This window comes from Pipistrellus kuhlii, unplaced genomic scaffold, assembly GCF_014108245.1.
Source record: "Pipistrellus kuhlii isolate mPipKuh1 unplaced genomic scaffold, mPipKuh1.p scaffold_m20_p_3, whole genome shotgun sequence".
NCBI classification, from domain to species: Eukaryota; Metazoa; Chordata; class Mammalia; order Chiroptera; family Vespertilionidae; genus Pipistrellus; species Pipistrellus kuhlii.
Window position 1 is genome coordinate 167781995 of NW_023425529.1, and position 21502 is coordinate 167803496.

A 21502-nucleotide genomic window follows, 5' to 3' on the forward strand; every position below is an offset into this window, starting at 1 on the left:
CAGAAACTCACTACACATTGCAATATATTCAAATGGTGAAAAGATATAAATTCATTCAGAAATACCATACTATCTGGCTGTCAATAGAGTCTCTTGAATAATTATATTAAACATATTACTACAAAACGTACCAAGAAGTAGAGAAGAATACTGTATTTGTGAATTGCAATAACAAAACAAATCAGAGGTCCCACAAAGCTAACGTCCAAGCTGTAATTACACGATGTGTATGCTGAAAGCAGTCACAATGTACAAAAATGTGACAAGTAATCCAGATGTTTTAAAAAACCTGTTTGTCTCAGATTTTATCCAGTCTCATCTGGTAGGTTTCTGATAAGCCTGTTACATAAAGTGTATTTCCCTCCTGCTGATAAGAAACAGCTTGCAGATATCCATAAATCTCTTAGGAAGTGAGCCTACTTTGCAATATTGGTAACTCCAAAGTTTCCTATTACATTCATTCGTCTGAAAACTGAAAACAATTCATAATGAAAATGTTTTTCCAAGTCCTTTACCAGTTTTTCAAGTTTTAAATCAAAGGAAAATTGGAATGTATTGCTTCTTGTCATCAACAGGCATTTCAAAAAGAGGGTAAATAACCCAAATCAGGAGTATTGGTCAAGTTAGTAACAGGCTTCCCCTTTGTTCTAAATCCTTTCATAATCCTTTTTTTTCCAATTTTTCCAGTATGGCCTGGATTTTACAAACAGCCTCTTTCCTGGCCTGTCGGACAGAGTCCTGGCCCCCAGTTTCAACTGAATCCAGTTCCAAAAGTTCCTTGGTTAGCATCTCTTCCAGAAGCCAATATGCTTTGTCTGTCTTTTTTCCTATAAACTCTTCTACTTCTTGGTCAAGATATTGGACCTTCTCCATCACTTGTATGATTTTCTTAATACTTGGGGGAGTACCTTCATCTGAAGGCAAACACTCTTCAGGAAGATTATTACTTTGCTCTTGATTGCTGGGATGTTCACTGGTGGTGTTACCATACAGCTGAGGCTCAGCACTATACTGGACTTGGGAATCCAAATGATCTGAATTATCACTGCTCACTGTTCCCGAGGACTCATACTGATGGACACTGCAAGGAAAGTTGTGCCGGTTCATGCCTTGATCTGATTGGCTATAGGGGTATGAGGAATCCTTGAGGTGGGAGGGCAAAGGGGGAGAAAGCCGTTTTAATGGTAATCCATTAACATCAAATTTGTTAGAACACATCTTTTACCTGATCAGGAAGGTACATGAAAAGATTCCTCACCAATTATACTGGACCTCCCTCATTAATGATTTGAGAAAAACACCGCCCTAAAAATATTAAAGTGAGTGCTCTCTCAAGTAAAAGGCAGAGAATTCCTGAGTATAATGGATAGAATCTACCTGGGTAGTTCATCATGAACACTTCATAATCTACCCTTCACTGAATGACTTAATAAATATAAACTAGATAGTTTTGCCCATAAAAAAATTAAAACCTTAATGCACATCTTGAAAAACCAATCATATTGGTTTTGTCTTCTATCTATAGATTGAAATAATAAAATACAAAGATTTGATTTAATGTTTAAATAGTATTACAACAAACAGTAAATGAGCTGTCTTTTAGAAATGTTTCTTTTAGAAATCTGCTCTAAAAAAGGTGTTTTTTTTTTAAAAAAGGAAACTGGGGCTAGATAAAGCTTTAGGTACCGTGTTTCCCCGAAAATAAGACATCCTCTGAAAATAAGACCTAGCGCATGGAAAGATAAGACATCCCCTAGCACAACTTTGGGAGAAAAAATTAATATAAGACACTGTGTTATTTTCGGGGAAACAGGGTAGTAGTCATCAATGTTAAGTAATTAGTCCCCGCTTAACATAAACCAATGTATAATAGAAGATTTTCATGCTGTGCTTTCTTAACCACCCAAACATCAAAGGAACAACCTTTAGGTCTCCTACCTTCGGCTGCTGGGGGGGTGATGATGGAGGTGGCTGAGGAGAGCCACTGCTAGGCCATGGTGAAGTACTTTCACTCATGTAAAGATTCCCAGGTGGTGCTGAGGGCGCAGCTGCAGGCCAGGGGTAACGGGTTCCCATTCCATAAGCATCAGGAGAAGCCCACGAGTCCTCTTGTGGTCGTATAGATGGTCCTGGCTGTGGAACACTACGATTATCATCCCCATAAGGATAATGGGGCAGGGTCATTCCAGGGTTCTAGATTGAAAAGAAGAAAATATGCTGGTCATTGCTAAAAAAAATAATAATAATTTTAAAGTAATGAAAATATCCTAGTTTTAACAGATTCTGAGATACTACCTCTTTCCTTAACAGAGTATATTTTAGTTATACTGAGCTAAACTGTAGCATCTCTGTTCAGTTATAGCAATTTTTCCAAGCCTAAAAAAGCTTGGTTCCAAAGATACCAGGGGCAGATTTGCTGATGATCAAATTCAGAAGGAATAGGGTCTAAAATTAAATGTCTGAAACACAATGTAAATTTGCCCCTACGTACCATAAGTAGACCCATATTCTATAAGGAAGCAGAAACAAAGACATATTGTGGATGAAAAAGGGGCCACATACTAAACCTGACAAGCTCAGGGAGGCCTGCATGGGGGGACTTACAAACTCAGAGACCAACCACTTGTAATGGTTTGAAATTAAAACTTCCTAACTAAAAGTGAGTCTTGGCAGGTAGTCATGTCCTAGGCCAGTATCTTCCTTGACAAGGACCAATCTTTATCTTAACTGAGCCTGTCTATTACCTTTTTGCATCTATGATAACATACCTTTGGAATGTCAGAGTAATCCCCTTTTTCCAGACCCCTCAGGGCACAATCTTCCACCAGAAAACTAGAGGACAGAACCCCTCGTTGTTGTCTTGTTCTCCCACTTACTGGCTCTCCATTCCGGAAGAGTTAACTGTTTACTATCCTGTACCCACCAATGTGAAAAAAGTGTATGTCTCTCCATTTTACTCTTTATCCAACCCTAGAAATTTCCTTACTCTGCTTTCTCCCACCTCCTCAATTTTCCACCAGTAGACTCATGTAACCCTCCTTGGTTCTCCTCCTTTGATTCTAATGTAATAAGGTACAAAACTGCCATTCTCTGAAGCATTTTTTATATCCACTAAGATTTTGCTTCCTGGCAATTGTCAGTCTGGCTCAAACTCATAAAAATTCTTCACAGGTTTGGATATTTCTTTTATCAACATATTATAATTCCTTTTAAAGTGAACAGAGAAATAAACATGACATCACTCACAGAATATTAAAAAATGCAAACCCAACAGAACAATGCTCACCTGTGGTGCAGGATACCCTGGAACCTGCGCCCTAAGAGGAGGAGCTTCAGCCTGGCAGTCCTGCTGGGGATACATCCAGCCAGAGACTGGGGTTGGGCTGTTGCCAGGTGAACGGTAAGTGCTTGGAACCTCTGTGGAGTAATTATTCTGAGAATAACCAGGTGTGTAATAAGCCCCAGAGTATGAGGCAGTATTTGCCCCAGGGCCAGTGGGGTACGGTGGGCCATATGCTCCATTTGTATAAGAGTTCAAACTCTGTAAAAAAAGCAAAGTTGAGAGAGAAAAAAAAAATTTGAGTCAGTGGTCGGCAAACTCATTAGTCAACAGAGCCAAATATCAACAGTACAATAATTGAAATTTCTTTTGAGAGCCAAATTTTTTAAACTTAAACTTCTAACGCCACTTCAAAATAGACTGGCCCAGGCCGTGGTATTTTGTGGAAGAGCCACACTCAAGGCGCCAAAGAGCCCCATGTGGTTCACGAGTCGCAGTTTGCCAACTAGTGCCCTGACTTATTGCCCAACTTTGAAAACTTTGGAAAGAGATCAGTGGTTAATGAAAATATAAACTACTAAGCAACCTTTAAAGCATTCTTTCATATATTATAATCACATATCATATATTAAACTCAGACTATCTTTGTAGAATCTGTGTCATAACAATGGGAGAATATATTGTGATGATATGCCTTAGAGCAATGCTTCTATTCCAAACATTTCCATAGGTATACATAATAATTAGATCTTACAGCAGAGAACTTATACTCACAAACTGGGAAGTGGGTTCTGGGAAATGTGGATACAAGATGGCCACCACAAGATGGCCAGCAGGGGAGGGTAGTTGGGAGGGACCAGGCCTGCAAGGGAGGGCAGTTGTGGGCGATCAGGCAAGGAGGGGAGGGCAATTAGGAGATACCAAGCCTGCAAGGGAGGGCAGTTGAGAGGAACCAGGGGGTGAAAAACCCTGCAGAGGAGGGCAGTTAGGAGTAACCAGGCTAGCAGAGGAGGGAAGTTGGGGGCAAACAGGCTAGCATAGGAGTGGTTAGGGAGTGATCAGGCTGGCAGGCAGAAGTGGTTAGTGGCAAGCAGGTGAGCAGTTGGGAGCCAGCAGTTCTGGATTGTGAGAAGGATGTGCGATCCACTGGGATCGGGTCTAAAAGGGCAGTCGAACATCCCTCGAGGGGTCCCAGATTGGAAAGGGTGCAGGCTAGGCTGAGAGATAAACCCTCCCCCACCTCGTGCACGAATTTCACGCACCGGGCCTTTACTTAATAAAGTTGCACTCTATAGTAAAAAAATTTTTTATGCTATTAAGAATGTCATTAAATCAAGTGTGTCTAGAATCTAGAGGGCTGCTAGGACCACAGCTTCTTCATTGGTATCTGAGCAGAGTATTATGGGGGTTTTGTAATCCTTATCCAAGGATATTTTTCCATTGATTTTTAGAGAGAGTGGAAGGGAGAGAGAGAAACATCGATCTGAGAGAGACACACGGATTGGTTGTCTCCACCCTGGGATCATGTCTGCAACCAAGGTACGTGCCCTTGACAGATTCGAACCCAGGACCCTTCATCCACAGATGACACTCTTCCAAGTACACTATTTTAATGAAGAGGAAACATGTATCTGATGATAGCAAGCTGTGATGTGAAACATGTCAGCAGTTATGTCAAGAGATGAAATCTGAAACTGAAGAATTAAATAAAACATTTGACAGTCAGTGAATTTCTGTAAACCTAGAGGCCCAGTGCCCGGATTTGTGCACATTGAAAAGAAATTAATTAGAAGGTGGTCAGCGGACTGGGAGAGATGGGCCAGACCCGCCCTGGAGCCAACCTCCCTTGGTCACATCTGGAGCAACACTGGGACTCAAAGGGTGTCTGCGAAGTGAGCGGGGTCCCTCCAGCAGGTGGGGTCCCTCGGCCTGGCCTACGGGGATCGGGCCAAAGCCAGCAGTTCAACATCCCCTGAGGAATGTAGTAGTGCATGAAGCGGCAGGCAGCTGGGAAGGAGCCCAGGTTGGGCACCGCACCTGCTCATCCTTGCCCTGCTACGCCTGCTGTGCCTGCCACCCTCACCACTACCACTACCACCACCACCACCACCACCACCACTACCACCACCACCACCACCACCACTACCACCACCACTACCACCACGCAGTGCGCCGTCGTGGAGGTGAGAGAGGTTTACTCTACCCAGCTGCTTTCGCCAGCATCTGGCATCCGTCAGTCAGTTGAGCAGCACTCCCGCTGTGGAAATGCACTGACCACAAGGGGCAGCTCCTGCGTTGAGCGTCTGCCCTGTGGTGGTCAGTGTGCATTACAGTAACTGGTCAAAGGGTCATTCGGCTGTACAGTCACTCAGGCTTTTATATATAATAGATAGATAGATACTCAATCTGGATTCCATAGGAAGTCAAGAGACTGGAACTTTTTAAATTCAGAGAAATTCCAACTGCTGCTCTTGTTCTAGATGTAAATATAGCCAGGCATGACTTAGCATTCAAAAGTGAAAATATGGCATTACATTGCAAGCTAAAGATTATCTAGTATGATATACTTATACCAAAAGGTGATTTCACAGTTAATGGACTTTTGTATGGATGTAGAATCCCAAGAAAAGTGGTCAGATCTCTCACTCAAAAAACAATACAGTGTTCAATGAATTCCCTTTTCATCTGATAAATGAATATCAAATAGCAAACATAAATAATAATAAAAAATTCCTCTAGCAACACCACAACTCTTCCTGTTTTGTTTATATTGAAAAACATGGAAGGCTTCACCACATAATATTCCAAGATTTCACAATTATCAACAGTCAACATCAACTTGAATTTCTACTAATACTCATTTTTGGAATTGTTATTTCAATTATCGCCTCCCAGTTGCTTCCTCATGCATTACCTCTACAATTTTTGTCTCACAGGAGTGCCTCACCATAGTACTTAAGAAGCTGTATTTTACAACCTAGCTCCACTTTAAATTAAATAAAAAAGTGATACAATGCCTTTTTGTATCATGATTTCTCAACTCAGAATGTTATAAAAGGACCTCAGTTCTTTGTTAGATCATCTCTATCCCCAGGCACTCTGTGTTCTGTGGTGTAATCTGTCAGAAGCCAAGAGAATATCTCCTTTATCAGAAAATCAATGTGAAAACACCCAACATCTTCCATCCTCTCCTGCAGGGCCCCAGAGAAATAATTTGATCTGGCCAGGCCAAGGCATTAGGGGTGAGTTAATTAAATGTTTGACCACATATAGCAGGCTAATTTTTAAGTTGATAATTTTGTATGGCCTGCAAATGATGTACAAATATCCAAATGGCTCTTGGCAGAAAAAAGGTTCCCCACTCTTGCTTTAGAAGGTACAAAGAAAAGAAGCTTTAGAAAACTAGGTTGAATTAATAATCAAAGAGAACATTTTACTTTTCTAAAAAACTGATTTTTAGAGAGAGGAAAGGGAAGAAGAGGGAGAGAGAGAGACATCTATTGTTGCCTCCCACATTCATATTGACGGTGATGGAACCGCAACTTGGGTATGTGCCCTGATCAGAATTAAACCTTCTGCCTTTTGGTGCACAGGACAACACTCCAACCAACTGAGTCACACTGGTCAGGGCTCAATAAGCAGATTTTAAACAATCCACATCGTTACTAGAAAACTGCATGTTTGTCATACAAATTACTTCCTGTTTTTTAGACATCTTCATGGGTTCATACCTTTTCCTAAATACCCCCTTTGTTGGTAGATCAGTGACCTAAAATGTGCACGTGCACAAAAGAACATGGAGTCCGTAGAATATGTATCAACCAGTTGCTAAAGATGTTGGTTAAAATGCATATAAGTACAACCAATGGACACAAAACTCTGGAGAGGGAGGGGATGTGTGTGAGGGAGGGAGGGGGGCAAAAAAAAAATCAATAAAATATATATATATTTTTAAATGTTTTTGTTATGTCCTTCCTGGAGTGAGGGAGGGAAGGGGAGGGAGGGAGAGAGAAAGTCCGAAGAAGTATTTCACTTGCGAGTGGCCCGGCCCACCCCTGTGTTCCGAAAAAGATTTTCCTTATATGTATACATGTATATGTACATATTTATCTTAAAACCTTTGTATAATATATATCGAAATATGTGTCCTTGCTTTATATTTATGTATATGTGGATATATATACATATATATACATATACATACATACATATACACACACACACATATGTATGTATATATAAAAGCATAATATGTTAATTAGACCGGATGTCCTTCTAGACAACCTTCTGGATGAAACTGGGGTTGCAAGGGAAGCCCAGATCCCAGATGCTAGAGGGAAGCAAGCTCATGCCAGCAGCTGGGAGAAGGAAGGCCTATTTTTTGCACAAATTTCGTGCATCAGGCCTTTAAAAAAATTATATATATATATATATATATATATATATATATATATATATATATTTAGCAGAGTTTTATGTAGAAGGACTTCTTTAAGTTGATTAATATTATGAGTATAATATTTAATTTTATATAACTTGTGGTTTTCTCTCAGAAACATGACTCTGAGATCTTTTAATGTGCTTACATGTGCGTGTACGTCATCCTTTTATAGATTGCATGGCATTTTATATTTGGATATGCCAAAATTTGTTTCATAATTCTCACAATAATAGACATTGTGGCTGATAATCATTAAAATGATCATGAAATAAAAATAAAAAAAAAGATGTTGGTTAAAGATGAGATAATGATCATATTTCAGAAATGTTTCCAAGTTTTTAAGTCTTCTGAAAAGTAGTCTGGCAGGCACAGCAAAGAACATAAATAAGTTCCTAGCCCAGTTTCAGAGCTCTGAAACAGAAGCCAAAGAGGAAGAAAATCAAGACAAGGCTTCTTTCACTTCCAGAAGTCTTTGATGGAAATAAAGGAGTTATTAGAGAAAATAAGAAGTAATCTTAGTTTAAAGAACTCAGGGAATACCTCACAAACTTCATCAACAGTCTGGTGACACAATATCTTCTGCCTCTGTATGAGTTGGTGTACTTCAGTGCTGCTCACACCCTGCTCCATAAATCACCCTATATGCTCCTCTTAACAATCCTTACTATTAGCTGAAGAATGAAGCTCTGAAAAATGAGGAAAACTATATATCAAACACTGCCCCAACAGCTGCACAGTACATAAACTGCACTTGAAAGTGAAGCAGGCTAATCAATGTGGTAGATTGATCAGAAGCCTTCGCAACATTAACAGCTTTTAAAGAAATGGATATAAATTCCACACTCTCAGAAAACAAATACATGTAATTATGCATTCTTGGCTTATTAAAACTGTTCCTGAATTAGAATTTTTAAGATTTATAAACCCTATCAGATAGAAGAATAATCTATGTGGCAAGACATGAAGTATCAGCGAGAAGGCAAATGAATGTAACCATTTAATTTTTTTTAAAATATATTTTATTGATTTTTAACAGAGAGGAAGAGAGAGGGATAGAGAGTTAGAAACATAGATGAGAAAGAATCATCGATCAGCTGCCTCTTGCACACCCCCTACTGGGGATGTGCCCGCAACCAAGGTACATGCCCTTGACTGGAATCGAACCCGGGACCTTTCAGTCCGCAGGCCAACGCTCTATCCACTGAGCCAAACCAGTCCTGGCATTTTTTTTTTTTTTTTTTTTTAATAAACCAGTCATATCTACATATCACTACAAGAGTCTGTTTTGGTCAGAAGATAAATTGTAATTCCCCCATGATGTTTCATCAGAAAATACATGTGCTATCCCATTCAGGTAATGTCTACATACCTTTGGGTCACTATTGTTGCTTTCAAAAAAATCATTACAAATAATAAGTGACTCTTTCTTAAACATATGTAATATATCCATGTAATAAATTCCTTCACATAAGAGGGGGAAATGCCATGTCCTAAGAACAATCTTTACCAATAAGATCAACTGATGTAATCATGAAAATTAGCACTACTAAGGAAAATTGTGATTCATGACTTAAAAGAGTTAGGTCATTCTCTCACATTAACTGTAAAAGTAATGCATGCTACACCTCAAATTGATTTATATGCAATCCCAATGAAAATCCTAGGTACCTTTTGTGCTGAAATTAAAAGGTAATCCTAAAATTAGTATGAAATTGCAAGGGACCCAGGACAGCCAAAACAATCTTGAAAAAGAAAGTTGGAGGATTCATCCTTACTGACTTCAAATTTTATTACAGAACTATAGTAATCAGAACAACCTGATATTGCCATAAACTCATATATATGGTCAACTGATTTTCAACAAAGGTACCAAGATAATTCAATGAGGAAAGACTAGTCTTTTCAACAGATGGTACTAAATATTTGGATAGGCATGTGGAAAGGAATGAAGTTGAACCCTACTTCACACCACATACAGAAATTAACTAAAAGTGGATCACAGCCCCCTAAATATAAAAGCTAAAACTATTTTTTTTAAAAGTTCTTAGAAGAAAACATAGGAGCAAAGCTCTGTGACGTTGGCTTCAGTGATGGTTTCTTAGGTAGAGCACCAAAAGCAAAAGCAACAAAAGAAATAAAAGACAAATTAGACTTTAAAATAAAAAATATTAAAATTAAAAACATTTGTGTTCCAAAGGACACTATGAAGAGAGTAAAAAGCCCTGACCCATGTAGCTCAATTGGTTGAGCGTCATCCCATGCACCAAGAGGTCACCGGTTCAATTCCTGGTCAGAGCACATGCCTGTGTTGCAAACACCAGTAGTGGGTGTACAAGAGGAAGCCATCCGCCCTAACCAGTTTGGCTCAGTGGATGGCACGTTGGCTTATGGACTGAAGGGTCCCAGGTTCGATTCCAGTCAAGGGCAAGTACATTGATTGCGGGCAACCCCAGAAGAAGGTGTGCAGGAGGCAGCTGATCACTATTTCTCTTTCATCAATGTTTCTGACTCTCTATCCCTCTCCCTTCCTCTCTGTAAAAAAATCAATAAAATATATTTAAAAAAAAAAAAAGAAACCATTTATGTTTCTCTCATTTATATTTCTCTTTTTCTCTCTCTCTTCCCCCGCCTCTCTCTCCAACCCCCCTTTCCCTCCTCTCTCACTGAAATCACTAAAAAACACATTTATTTAAGAAACAAAGAAAGTGATTGATATCCACAAAATGGGAGAAAATATTTGTAAGTCATATATTTCATGAGACTTTTATCTAGAATACATAAAGAACTCTTAGAACTCAACAATTAAAAAAAAAAAAAACCTTTTAAAAATGGACAAAGGATCTAAATAGATAGTTCTCCAAATAAGATATATGAATGGCTAATAATCATATGAAATACCTTCAACATCATTATTCATCAATGATCTGTAAATTAAAACTACAATGAGATACCACTTCATGCTTACTAAATATCTTAGTTTAAAAAAAAAAAAAAGGAAAATAGCAAGAATATGGAAAAACTAAAACCCTCATTCATTGCTGATAGGGATGTGAATTGATGCAGTTGCTTTGGAAAACAGTTTGTCAGTTCCTCAAATTGTTATACAGAGTTAACTTATGATCCGGCATTTCCACTCATAGGTATATATATCCAAGCAAGAAAACAGAAAACATATGTCCATATAAAAACTGGTACACAAATGTTTATAGCAGCATGATTCAAAACAGACAAAAAAGTAGAAAACTCAAATTTCTATTAACCATTAAATAGGTAAAATAAATATGGTATTTATGGAATGTGGCTTGGCCATAGAAAAGAAATGACATGCCACAACATGAAAGACCATTATATTAAGTGAAAGAAGCTAGTCACAAAATACCAGTCACATGATTCTGTTTATATGAAGCTAGAGGCCTGATGCATGAAGATTCATGCAAGAATGAGCCTTCCCTCCCCTGGCTGCCAGCACTGGCCTGCAGCCACCTTTCCGCCTTTCCATGCTGCCCAGAGGCCCGGAGCATCTGGTGCGGTGCAGAACACCTGCGTCCTGCCTACGGCCACTCCCAGCCTATGTATACAAATTAACCCGCCATCTTTGTTGGGTTAATTTGCATGCTCACTTCTGATTTGGCTGGTGGGCGCTGTGAATGTATGGTCAATTTGCATCTTTTTCTTTTATTAGTATAGATGTCCAGAATAGACAAACTCCAAGAGATTAAAAAAAAGTAGATTTGAGGTTGCCAGGAGCTAAGAAGTGGGAGAAATGGGGTGACAGGGATATAGTTTCTATTTGGGGTGATGAAAATGTTCTGGAATTTGACAGTGATTATAGTTGCACAACCTGTGAATGTACTAAAAACAACTGTTCACCTGAAAGGATAGGTAGCCAAACCACAAGCATGTAGCACTAAGCAATAGCAATGCCTGCTTCTCAATTTCAGTCACAGGAATGATGACACATTAGAAAAATGGAAGTTTGTAATAGATTAGTAACATGATTGTTTTCTTTACTTTGCATTCCACTATCTCGGCTCAACCTTATTCTAAAGTTCATATATACTTGATTATTATTTTTAAAAATCGATTGCTTTTATATTTTCCCTAAATAAATATGCAAACCTTGCTCTGACTTTAATAAATTATTCTGGCTCAAAATCAATCTTAAAGAATTGATTATATTAGCCGAAACCAGTTTGGCTCAGTGGATAGAGCATCGGCCTGTGGACTGAAAGGTCCCGGGTTCGATTCCAGTCAAAGGCGTGTACCTTGGTTGCAGGCACATTCCCAGTAGGGGGTGTGCCTCTCTCATCGATGTTTCTAACTCTCTGTCTCTCTTTCTCTCTGTAAAAAAATCAATAAAAATATATATATTTTAAAAAGAATTGATTATATTAACAAATTGATGAAAAAAAGGAACATAATGTGTTTTTTTTAAGTTAATTATTCAGCCCCATAAAAAAACTTATTGCTATTATTTCAGCCTGCATATCACTAATAAATTAGAACAGAATAAAATATAGTATCCAACTATTTGAAATCTATCATAATTGTATTAATATAGTTTATAGTGATTTAAATTTTAATTCTGCAGAGAACAATAGTTTACATGAATTCTGATCTGGATCTAAAATTCGAATTCTTTGAAAGCTACTTAAGTGCAGCCACTGAAAAACTAAATATACTACAATCATATTTTTAAAATATTATTTGCATATAAAATATGGTATCTAGATAGAAAAAAATAGAAGGAAATACAGAAATGTGACAATTATTGCCTATTAGGTGGCAATATTAGGGTGGCCAGATTATGGGTGACCTACTTTTTAAACATTTCCTCATTGGTAGAATCATCTCTGAAAAAAGTAACTTGGCTATATTTAATAACGATGTATTCCACACCCTAGTATTTGCATCAAAGTGACTGCATATAAGCAGTTTTCAAATAATTTGAATGTTAGATCCAGATCAGAGTTCATGTAAACTAAGATTCTCTGCAGAATTAAATTTTCAGATTACCCCAGAACCGTGTTGGCAAACTGCGGCTCGTGAACCACATGAGGCTCTTCGGCTTCTTGAGTGTGGCTCTTCCACAAAATACCACGGCTTGGGCAAGTCTATTTTGAAGAAGTGGCGTTAAAAGAAGTTTAAGTTTAAAAAGTTTGGCTCTCAAAAGAAATTTCAATCGTTGTACTGTTGATATTTGGCTGCTGACTAATCAATTTGCCGACCATTGCCCCAGAGAAATTCTTATCTCATACAGAAAAGTAAGAAACAATGTTGATTAAAAAGAGCAAGGAGAGAATGCTAGTGTAAAACCACTCAGATCAGCCGGGACCGGTTTGGCTCAATGGATAGACGTAGGGGTGTCGAACTCAATCAGAGAAGGGGCCAAAATCTAAAATCCAGCCTAAATCGCAGGCTGAATGGTTTACTGAACAGTCATAAACTGTCATTGTGATGGAAACGCAGCGGAGTGCAGTGATGACAGCGTAGTGCGGGCCACATTGGAAGGCCTGGCGGGACGGATTTGGCCCTCGGGCCTTGTGTTTGACACATGTGGATAGAGCATCGGCTTGGGGACTGAAGGGTCCCGGGTTCGATTCCGGTCAAGGGCATGTACCTTGGTTGCGGGCATATCCCCAGTAGGGGGTGTGCAAGAGGCAACTGATCGATGACTCTCTCTCATCGATGTTTCTGGTTCTCTATCTCTCTCCCTTCCTCTCTGTACAAAATCAATAAAATATATTAAAAATAAAAAAAATAAAAAAATAAATAAAAAATAAAACCATTCAGGTCAAGGTTTAAAACATTAAATAATACTATATAAATATATACATAAGCAGTAAAAGCATAAGAACATATGCATAATAAATATAACTTCAGAAAATGAAAAGAAACGTTATATGAGGCTCCAATTGTATTTGTTTTACTTCTTTTTAAAAATCTGAAACAAATGTGGCAAACTTAAAAACTAACAAAGGAGCTGGATTTAAAAATGTACATATTTTTTATACACTTTCCATATGTTTGAGAAGTCAATTAAAAAAAAAAATATATATATATATATGTATATATATATATATATAAATTTTTTTTATTGATTTCAGAAAGGAAGAGAGAGAGAGAGATAGAAACATCAGTGATGAGAGAGACTCATTGATTGGCTTCCTCCTGCACGATTGAGCCTGCAACCCAGGCATGTGCCCTGACTATTAAATCATGACCTCCTGGTGCATAGGTCGACGCTCAACCACTAAGCTATGGCCAGGCAGAAGTCAAATATTCTTACTCCAAAGCCAAAACAACAAAAGCAAAAAAAAAAAATAAGTGGGACAAGTATCTGCACAGCAAAGAAAAAAAACATGACAAAATAAAAACACATTTCTCCTACTGAATGGGAGAAAATGTTTGCAAATTCTATTTTTGATAAGGAGTTAATATCCAAAATATATAAAGACCTCATACAACTCAATAGCAAAAATAATCAGATTAAAAATGGCATATGATCTGAACAGATATCTTTGCAAGGAAGACGTATAGATGGCCAGCAGGTACATGAAAGGGTCTTAATATCACTAATCACCGGGGAAATGTAAATCAAACCACAATGAGAATAGCACCCCATACGCGTTAGAATGCTTATGATCAAAAAAAGGCAAGAAATGCCGATACCGGTTTGGCTCAGTGGATAGAGCATTGGCCTGCGTACTGAAAGTTCCCAGGTACGATTCTGGTCAAGGGCATGTACCTTGGTTGTGGGCACATCCCCAGTAGGGGGTGTGCAGCAGGCAGCTGATCAATGTTTCCCTCTCATCAATGTTTCTAACTCTCTATCCCAATAAAATATATTATTAAAAAAAAAAAAAAAGGCAAGAATAAGTGTTGGCATGGATGTAGAGAAAAGGGAAACTTTTTGCACTGCTGGTGGGATTATAAATTGGTGCAGTCACTATGAAAATCCTCCAAAAATTAAAAACAGAACTACCACATGACCCAGCAATGACATATCTGGGAATATATCCAAAGGATACAAAACATTAATTCAAAAAGGTATTTATACTCCCATGTTCAATGAAGTATTCTATATAATAAAAGCCCATCAAACAAACCATGGAACAAACAGTACGACCACTCAACCAGTTACTATGACACTCACTGACCACCAGGGGGCAGGTGTTCAATGCAGGAGCTGCCCCCTGGTGGTCAGTGAGCTCCTACAGTGGGAGTGCCACTTGGTAGATGAGGATGAGTGGCTACTCCCACAGCAGGCCATGCCCCCCACCAGTGCATGAATCCCGTGTATCAGGTCTCTAGTTATTTATAATAGCCAAGACATGGAACAACCAAAATGTCCATAAATGGATCAACAGATAAAGAAAATGTGGTATATGTATACAATGGAATTATTATTCATCCATAAAAATAGAAGAAAATGTTGCCATTTGAAACTATATGGATGGACCCTGAGGGCATTATGCTAAGTGAAATAAGCCAAACAGAGAAAGACAAATATTGTATTATCTCTTTTATATGTGGAATCTAAACAAAACACAAACAGGCCAATTCAAAGCTACTGAGAACAGACTGGCGGTTTCGAGAATGAGAGGGAGGGGCAGCAGGAATAAATTAAGGCAGTCAAAAGGTACAAAATTCCAGCTATCCTATATAATAAAAGAAAAACATTTAAATTGACTGCACCTCTGCAACGCTCACCAGCCAATCAGTAGTGAGTATGCAAATTAACCCACCAGCTTTGCTGGGTTAATTTGCATACTGGGCAGAGAGCAGAGCAAGAGAGCCAGTGGAAAGTGGAGCAGCTTGGGGAACTTGGCTCCCCAAGCCACCAGATGGAGAGCAAAGAGGGAGAGCTGGCAGCTTGGAGGACTTGGCAGAGTGTGAGGCTGTGGGACAGAGACAGAGCAGGAAGGGAAACCAAGAGCGCAGGGAGCACCAGGAATTCTGGGAGTAGTAGTTCTGGTGGCAGCCCCAGGACCAGAAGTGGAAACCCCAAGCACGGGGAGCACCAGAAATGCTGGGAATTGTAGTTCTGGTGGCAGATGGGTCTCCTCGACACTAGAGCAAAGTAAGCCTGAAGCAAGTTACTGTTGTGATAGGGGATGGAGAGAAAGCAAATATGAGAGACATAAATAAAATCAGTGTCTAGGAAAAATTAAAAGGAAGGTATCCTAAAACTTCCAGGAAATCTCTACCAATGAAGCAAAGGAAAAAAAAAAAAAATGCCTCTATTATTCTGTGAGCAACAAACCAAACTGGGTTGGAGTCTCAGACAATTGGCTCATATGATTATAAAGACAGACAGAAACTCCCAGATGGGAGAGGGCTCCCCTGAGGGCTCCCAGATTGGAGAGGGTGCAGGTCAGGATGAAGGACCTACCCCCCACCCCGTGCATGAAGAAAAATATAAATTATGGCCGGGACCAGTTTGGCTCAGTGGATAGAGCATCGGCCTGCGGACAGAAAGGTCCCGGGTTTGATTCCGGGCAAGGGCATGTACCTTGGTTGCGGGCCCATCCCCAGTAGGGGGTGTGCAAGAGACAGCTGATCGATGATTCTTTCTCATCGATGTTTCTAACTCTCTATCCCTCTTTATGAAAAATCAATAAAATATGTTTTTAAAATATATATATATATATATATATATATATATAAATTATGAAGATGTAATGTACAGCATGGTGACCATAGTTAATACTGTACTATATATTTCAAAGTTGCTGAAAGAATAAGTCTTAAAATGTTTCATCACAAAAAAATAAAATTTGTAATTAGGTATGGTAATGAATGTAAAGTAGACTTATCATTTTGCAATATATACAAATATTGAATCATTATGTTATATACCTCAAACTAATGTTATATATTCCAAGTATATTTCTAAAAAAGATCAAATTTTTAAAAATTTTATTTTTGTTTCCAGAGCCTGAGAAATAAACTATTATGCCTTAAGCTATCTTTGTTATAGGTAATATTTGCCTAGATATTTATCTTTGAGTTAAAAATATTAAGATGATTAAGATAGAATATATTCAATAACAAAACCCCACACATCATTACTATGAAATGTCCATAGTTCCTGAAAATAAAAGTTCATTAAGAAAATACTCAGAAACTCTGTCAATTTTAGACCATACCTGGCCTTGCATTTCCGGTCTTACAGGATATGTATTTGTTGGGTAAGGTGCCCTAGGTCGGGCAGAGTTCCAGTAGTTGGAATTGTAGCTAGAATATGGTGGCTGCTCCTAAAACAAAAAAAACAAAAGAAAGAGGAAAATAAATGCACTTTTACTAACATTGTTACATTATTCTGAAAGTTGATTGAGACAGATATAAGTTTCAAAAAAGAAGAAAAAGCACTAAACCCCTCTATAAAATCAATTATCAGGTATATGATAAATATCACATGACCTTGAACAGGGGTGGGGAACCTTTTTTCTGCCAAGACCCATTGGGATATTTATAACATCATTCATGGGCCACACAACATTATCAACTTAAATATTAGCCTGCTATATTAGGTAAAACATTTAATTAACTCACCCCTTAATGCCTTGGCAGTGCCCGACCAAACAACATGGCCCATGGGCTGCATGTTTCCACCCCTGTCCTAGAACAAAACAATATTGACTGTGAAGTAAAAACTTGTTCTTATGCACTATGTCAATACTACCAGACCAAGCTGAAACTGGTTTGGCTCAATGGATAGAGCATCGGTCTGCGAACTGAAAGGTCCCAGGTTCGATTCCGGTCAAGGGCATGTACATTGGTTGCAGGCACATCCCCAGTAGGGGGTGTGCAGGAGGCAGCTAGTTGATGCCTTGTCAATGTTTCTAGCTCTCTATTCCTCTCTCTTCCTCTCTGTAAAAAATCAATAAAATATATTTAAAAATAAATAAATAAAATCCATAAAAAATAATACTTCCAGACCAAATCCTATATAATAAGTGATAATATATAAATTGATCATCACTCCAACATATAAGATGGCTGCCCCCATGTGGACACAAGATGGCCACCACAAGATGGCTAGCAGGGGAGGTTAGTTGTAGGCAATCAGGCCAGCAGGGGAGAGCAGTTAGGAGCGACCAGGTCTGCAGGGGAGGAAAGTTAGGGATAACTGGGCCAGCAGGGGATGGCAGTTGGGGATAACCAGACCTGCAGGGGAGGGCAGTTAGGAGCAATTGGGCAGGCAGGGGAGCAGTTAGGGAACAATCAGGCTGGCAGGAAGAAGTGGTTAGGGGCAATCAGGCAGGCATCAGGTGAGCGGTTGGGAGCCAGCAGTCCTGGATTCTGAGAGGGACGTCGGGCCTAAATGGGCAGTCAGACATCCCTCGAGGGGTCCCAGATTAGAAAGGTTGCAGGCTAGGCTGAGGGACAACCCCTCCCCATGCATGAATTTCATGAACCGGGTCTCTAGTGATATATAAAGGAATTTTACTATGTCAAGATGATTAGCAAAACCAGAAACATTAGATTCCTTTATCCCTCTCCAATCACTAACTCCATCAATAAGAAAATGTAATTAATGCATCAAAATTATAGATCTTTGCCATTGTTAAGAATGGTAGTATTTACTTATTTCAATAACTTTGGATCTTGAAAGTAATATTACTAAACTTTACTTCAAATTTACTTTATTGAACTTTTAGTACTTCAAATACATAAAACTTCAATACTCAACTTCTTTGCCCGGCTACTCTTGTTTTTTCACATTCCTCTACACTCTGTTATGGCTCAGCTTTGTGCTGGCAACCTACAACTAACTTCATATCAGAAATTGATAAAAAACAATTTGGTAATTTTCTCCAAGGAGAAAATCTAGCTATGACATTAAACTCTACAGCATTTAAGTCCAACTCAAAAAGTTAATTATTTGCAATAAGCCAATAAACTCTGATGAGACAAGATCAATTCAAAATTTTTCAGTCTGGTTTAATATATACATTTGTTACCCTATAAGCTGTTATTGTGCTTTGAACTTTGTAGTTTATAGTTTTAAGCTTAAACAGATCTTTAAGATTTCCCAAAAAACTGTGAATAGAGTTTCACAAAGAAATTTACAGGCAGTGTGATCACTGAGAGTTTAATTTTTACCATCTTAGCTTAATTACAATACTTAACAGTTTTTGTATTTCTTTCTTTTTCTTAATATATTTTATTGATTTTTTTACAGAGAGGAAGGAAGAGGGACAGAGAGCCAGAAACATCGATGAGAGAGAAACATCGACCAGCTGCCTCCTGCACACCCCCTACCGGGTGTCCACAGCCAATGTACATGCCCTTGACCAGAATCGAACCTGGGACCTTTTGGTCTGCAGGTCGATGCTCTATCCACTGAGCCAAACCAGTTTCGGCTGTATTTCTTTCTTTCTTTATTTAGATAGTTAATGTTCACCTGAGGATTTTTTCCCATTGATTTTTAGAGAATAGAAGGGAAGGAGGGGGAAAGAGGGAGAGAGAGAGAGAGAGAAAAAACATAGATGTGAGAGATACATCGACTGGTAGTCTCCCGTATGCACCTGGACCAGGCCAAGGATTGAATCGACAACCCAGGTATGTGTCCCTGAGGGGAAATCAAACCCTCCACACTTTGGGAGCCCACTAGCGCTGTAACCATTGAGCAGCACCGGCCTGGGCTCAATGGTTTTTAGTATAGTCAAAGTTGTGCAATCATCATCACAATCTAATTCCAGAACATTTTCATTATCCCCCACAAAAAAACCATACCCTTTATCTACCACCCTCAATGTCCTCAGTCCCCCAGACTCTGGCAACCAGTAAGCTTTCTATCTTTATAGATTTGCCTATCTGGACATTTCATATAAATGAAATCATAAAACATGTGGTCTTTCCAACTGGCGTTGTTCATGAAGCAGAATGTTTTCCAGGTTCATTCAGGTTGCAGAATGTTATATATCAGTACTTCTTTCCTCTCTATGGCTAAATAATTCCATGAATATACCATTTTTCAGTTTTTAGGCATTTCAATTATTTCCACTTTTTGGCTACCTGAATTTGAATATACGTGTACAAGTTTTTATGTGGACATATGTTTTCAGTTTTCTTGGATGTATCTCTAAGAGCAGACTAATATGCTAGCTCTCCCTACGCCTAACATTTTCAGCAACTGCCGAACCATTTTCCGAAGCACTGAACCATTTTACATCCCCATCAGCAATGTATGGGAATTTCACCGTTACATCATCCCAGCCATGAGAATGCTATAATTCCTGAACGAAAGGAGCGGTGAGTCCCATGCCACATTCTCTAGGACGAACACTGCGTTAACAAAGCATTATTAGTACTGTAGCTTTTCTGGCAGAAATACAAGAAATAATATGGCACAGGTCCAATTATACTGATGAGCAAACAAGTTGACCTCTGAGAGACAACGGTTCTTTGATCGTAAAGTAAGAGATGCTGTATGTAATAACATGTATGTTTGCAGCCGCCGTGTGAAGATTAAATAAACTCCCTCACACAGGTGAAAGTGCTTCCCAACATTTGATTGTTCGTGGCTCAGCCCTGGGCAAAGCATTCAGGGCAAAGGTTAACTGCCCCATCCCTCCCCGCCCGGATCCTTCGCGTTCCGGCCCCGCGCGGGAGGGGCGGCGGGGTGGCGGCGGGGCTGCGGCCGCCTCCCCGCGCAGGGAGGGCCGGCCTGACGGGCTGCGCAGGATCCATTGCGAGAGCTCGACAAGCAGAGCTGGGTCCCTTCAGCCCGTCACCGTTCCCAGGCGAGAGATTCCGCATCCTCTATTTATTTTTTTAAAATATATTTTATTGATTTTTTACAGAGAGGAAGAGAGAGGGATAGAGAGTTAGAAACATCGGTCAGCTGCCTCTTGCACATTCCCTACTGGGGATGTGCCCGCAACCAAGGTATATACGCCCCTGACCGGAATCGAACCCTCTATTTAGCTTATCGAGTCAGCGCACGATCTTTCTTCCTTTTTTAATGCTAATTAATACACATTTATTTGGGTCGACGTGGAAGAGGGGCAACGAAAACACGAGCATATCCCCCCGCCCCCGACCCGCGATCCCAGTCTCTCATCACTGCGTACTTCCCCAAAAGGTAAACAAATATGACACCCGATCCTTTACGAACTCCGCAGGTACATCTCTCTCCATGGCCCCCACAGAAACACCTAGGGCAAATGGCGCAAAGCTTACCTGGTGGCTTCCCCCAGCTCGACCTGGCTCCGTCCAGGTGCCTCCGGAGGGATAGTAGCCATCGCCTCCTCCGCCTTCTCCCGGCCAGGTGGTCTCCGCCGGGCCGCCCCCGCGCACCCGCCAGGAAATGGGAGGCTGGGGAGGTTCGGGACGAGGAGGATATAAGGGCGGAGGTGGGTGCACGGGCACGTCTCCACCCCCAGGCCCGTAGTAGCGGCCGTAAGACGAACCATCACTGGGGCCATAACCCGAACGCCTGAGGGCCGACATGGGCTCTACTGCCCCTAGGAGCTTCCCGCCCCCCACAGCCGCCCACTGCGTAGGCGCCAGCCGGCGAGCGGGAATGGACAGCGGGGGAGGGGGTCGGCCAACGCTAGCCAATCGCAGGCCAAGTCCCGCCCCCTCGGCTCCGGAGTCCGGAGGGTTGAGGGATGGGTCTCTGCGACTGTAGGGTCGAGGGATCAGGAAAATGGGAGGCAGCGATTAAAAGGGAGGATTCATCTTCCCGCCGTCTGCAAAATCTAGATTCCTTTTCCCCCTCTCTTCAGGGATGAGGAAAGGGTGTCCCAAACCGCACGACGGCCCCG

The 21502-nt window shown here is 40.1% G+C and overlaps 1 protein-coding gene across 2 annotated transcripts; it reads right to left on the reverse strand.

Annotated features, from left to right (window-relative positions):
• Nucleotides 1-138: 138 nt before the first annotated feature.
• Nucleotides 139-21329, reverse strand: BAG4 (BAG cochaperone 4). 2 transcript variants are annotated; one of them, XM_036458483.2, is made up of 5 exons: nucleotides 20916-21329; nucleotides 16874-16981; nucleotides 3287-3541; nucleotides 1939-2193; nucleotides 139-1143 (listed from the first exon to the last, which is right to left on the reverse strand). In XM_036458483.2, the coding sequence occupies exons 1-5, from the start codon at nucleotides 21183-21185 to the stop codon at nucleotides 658-660; spliced, it is 1374 nt and encodes a 457-aa protein (XP_036314376.1). In that variant the 5' UTR covers nucleotides 21186-21329; the 3' UTR covers nucleotides 139-657. The 2 variants fall into 2 exon arrangements, with proteins under 2 accessions (XP_036314376.1, XP_045444834.1); XM_045588878.1 differs by lacking the exon at nucleotides 16874-16981 and having other exon boundaries at nucleotides 20916-21309.
• Between the last annotated feature and the right edge of the window lie 173 nt (nucleotides 21330-21502).

Bases quoted from the DNA above. Each gene is read 5' to 3' on its own strand.
- BAG4 (XM_036458483.2), bottom strand. From the start codon at position 21,185: ATGTCGGCCCTCAGGCGTTCGGGTTATGGCCCCAGTGATGGTTCGTCT. The intron at 3,542-16,873 runs GTATGGTCTAAA...CTTTTTTTACAG, and splicing joins GACCGGAAATGCAAGGCCAG to AGTTTGAACTCTTATACAAA. The intron at 2,194-3,286 runs GTGAGCATTGTT...TTTTCAATCTAG, and splicing joins CAGGGTATCCTGCACCACAG to AACCCTGGAATGACCCTGCC.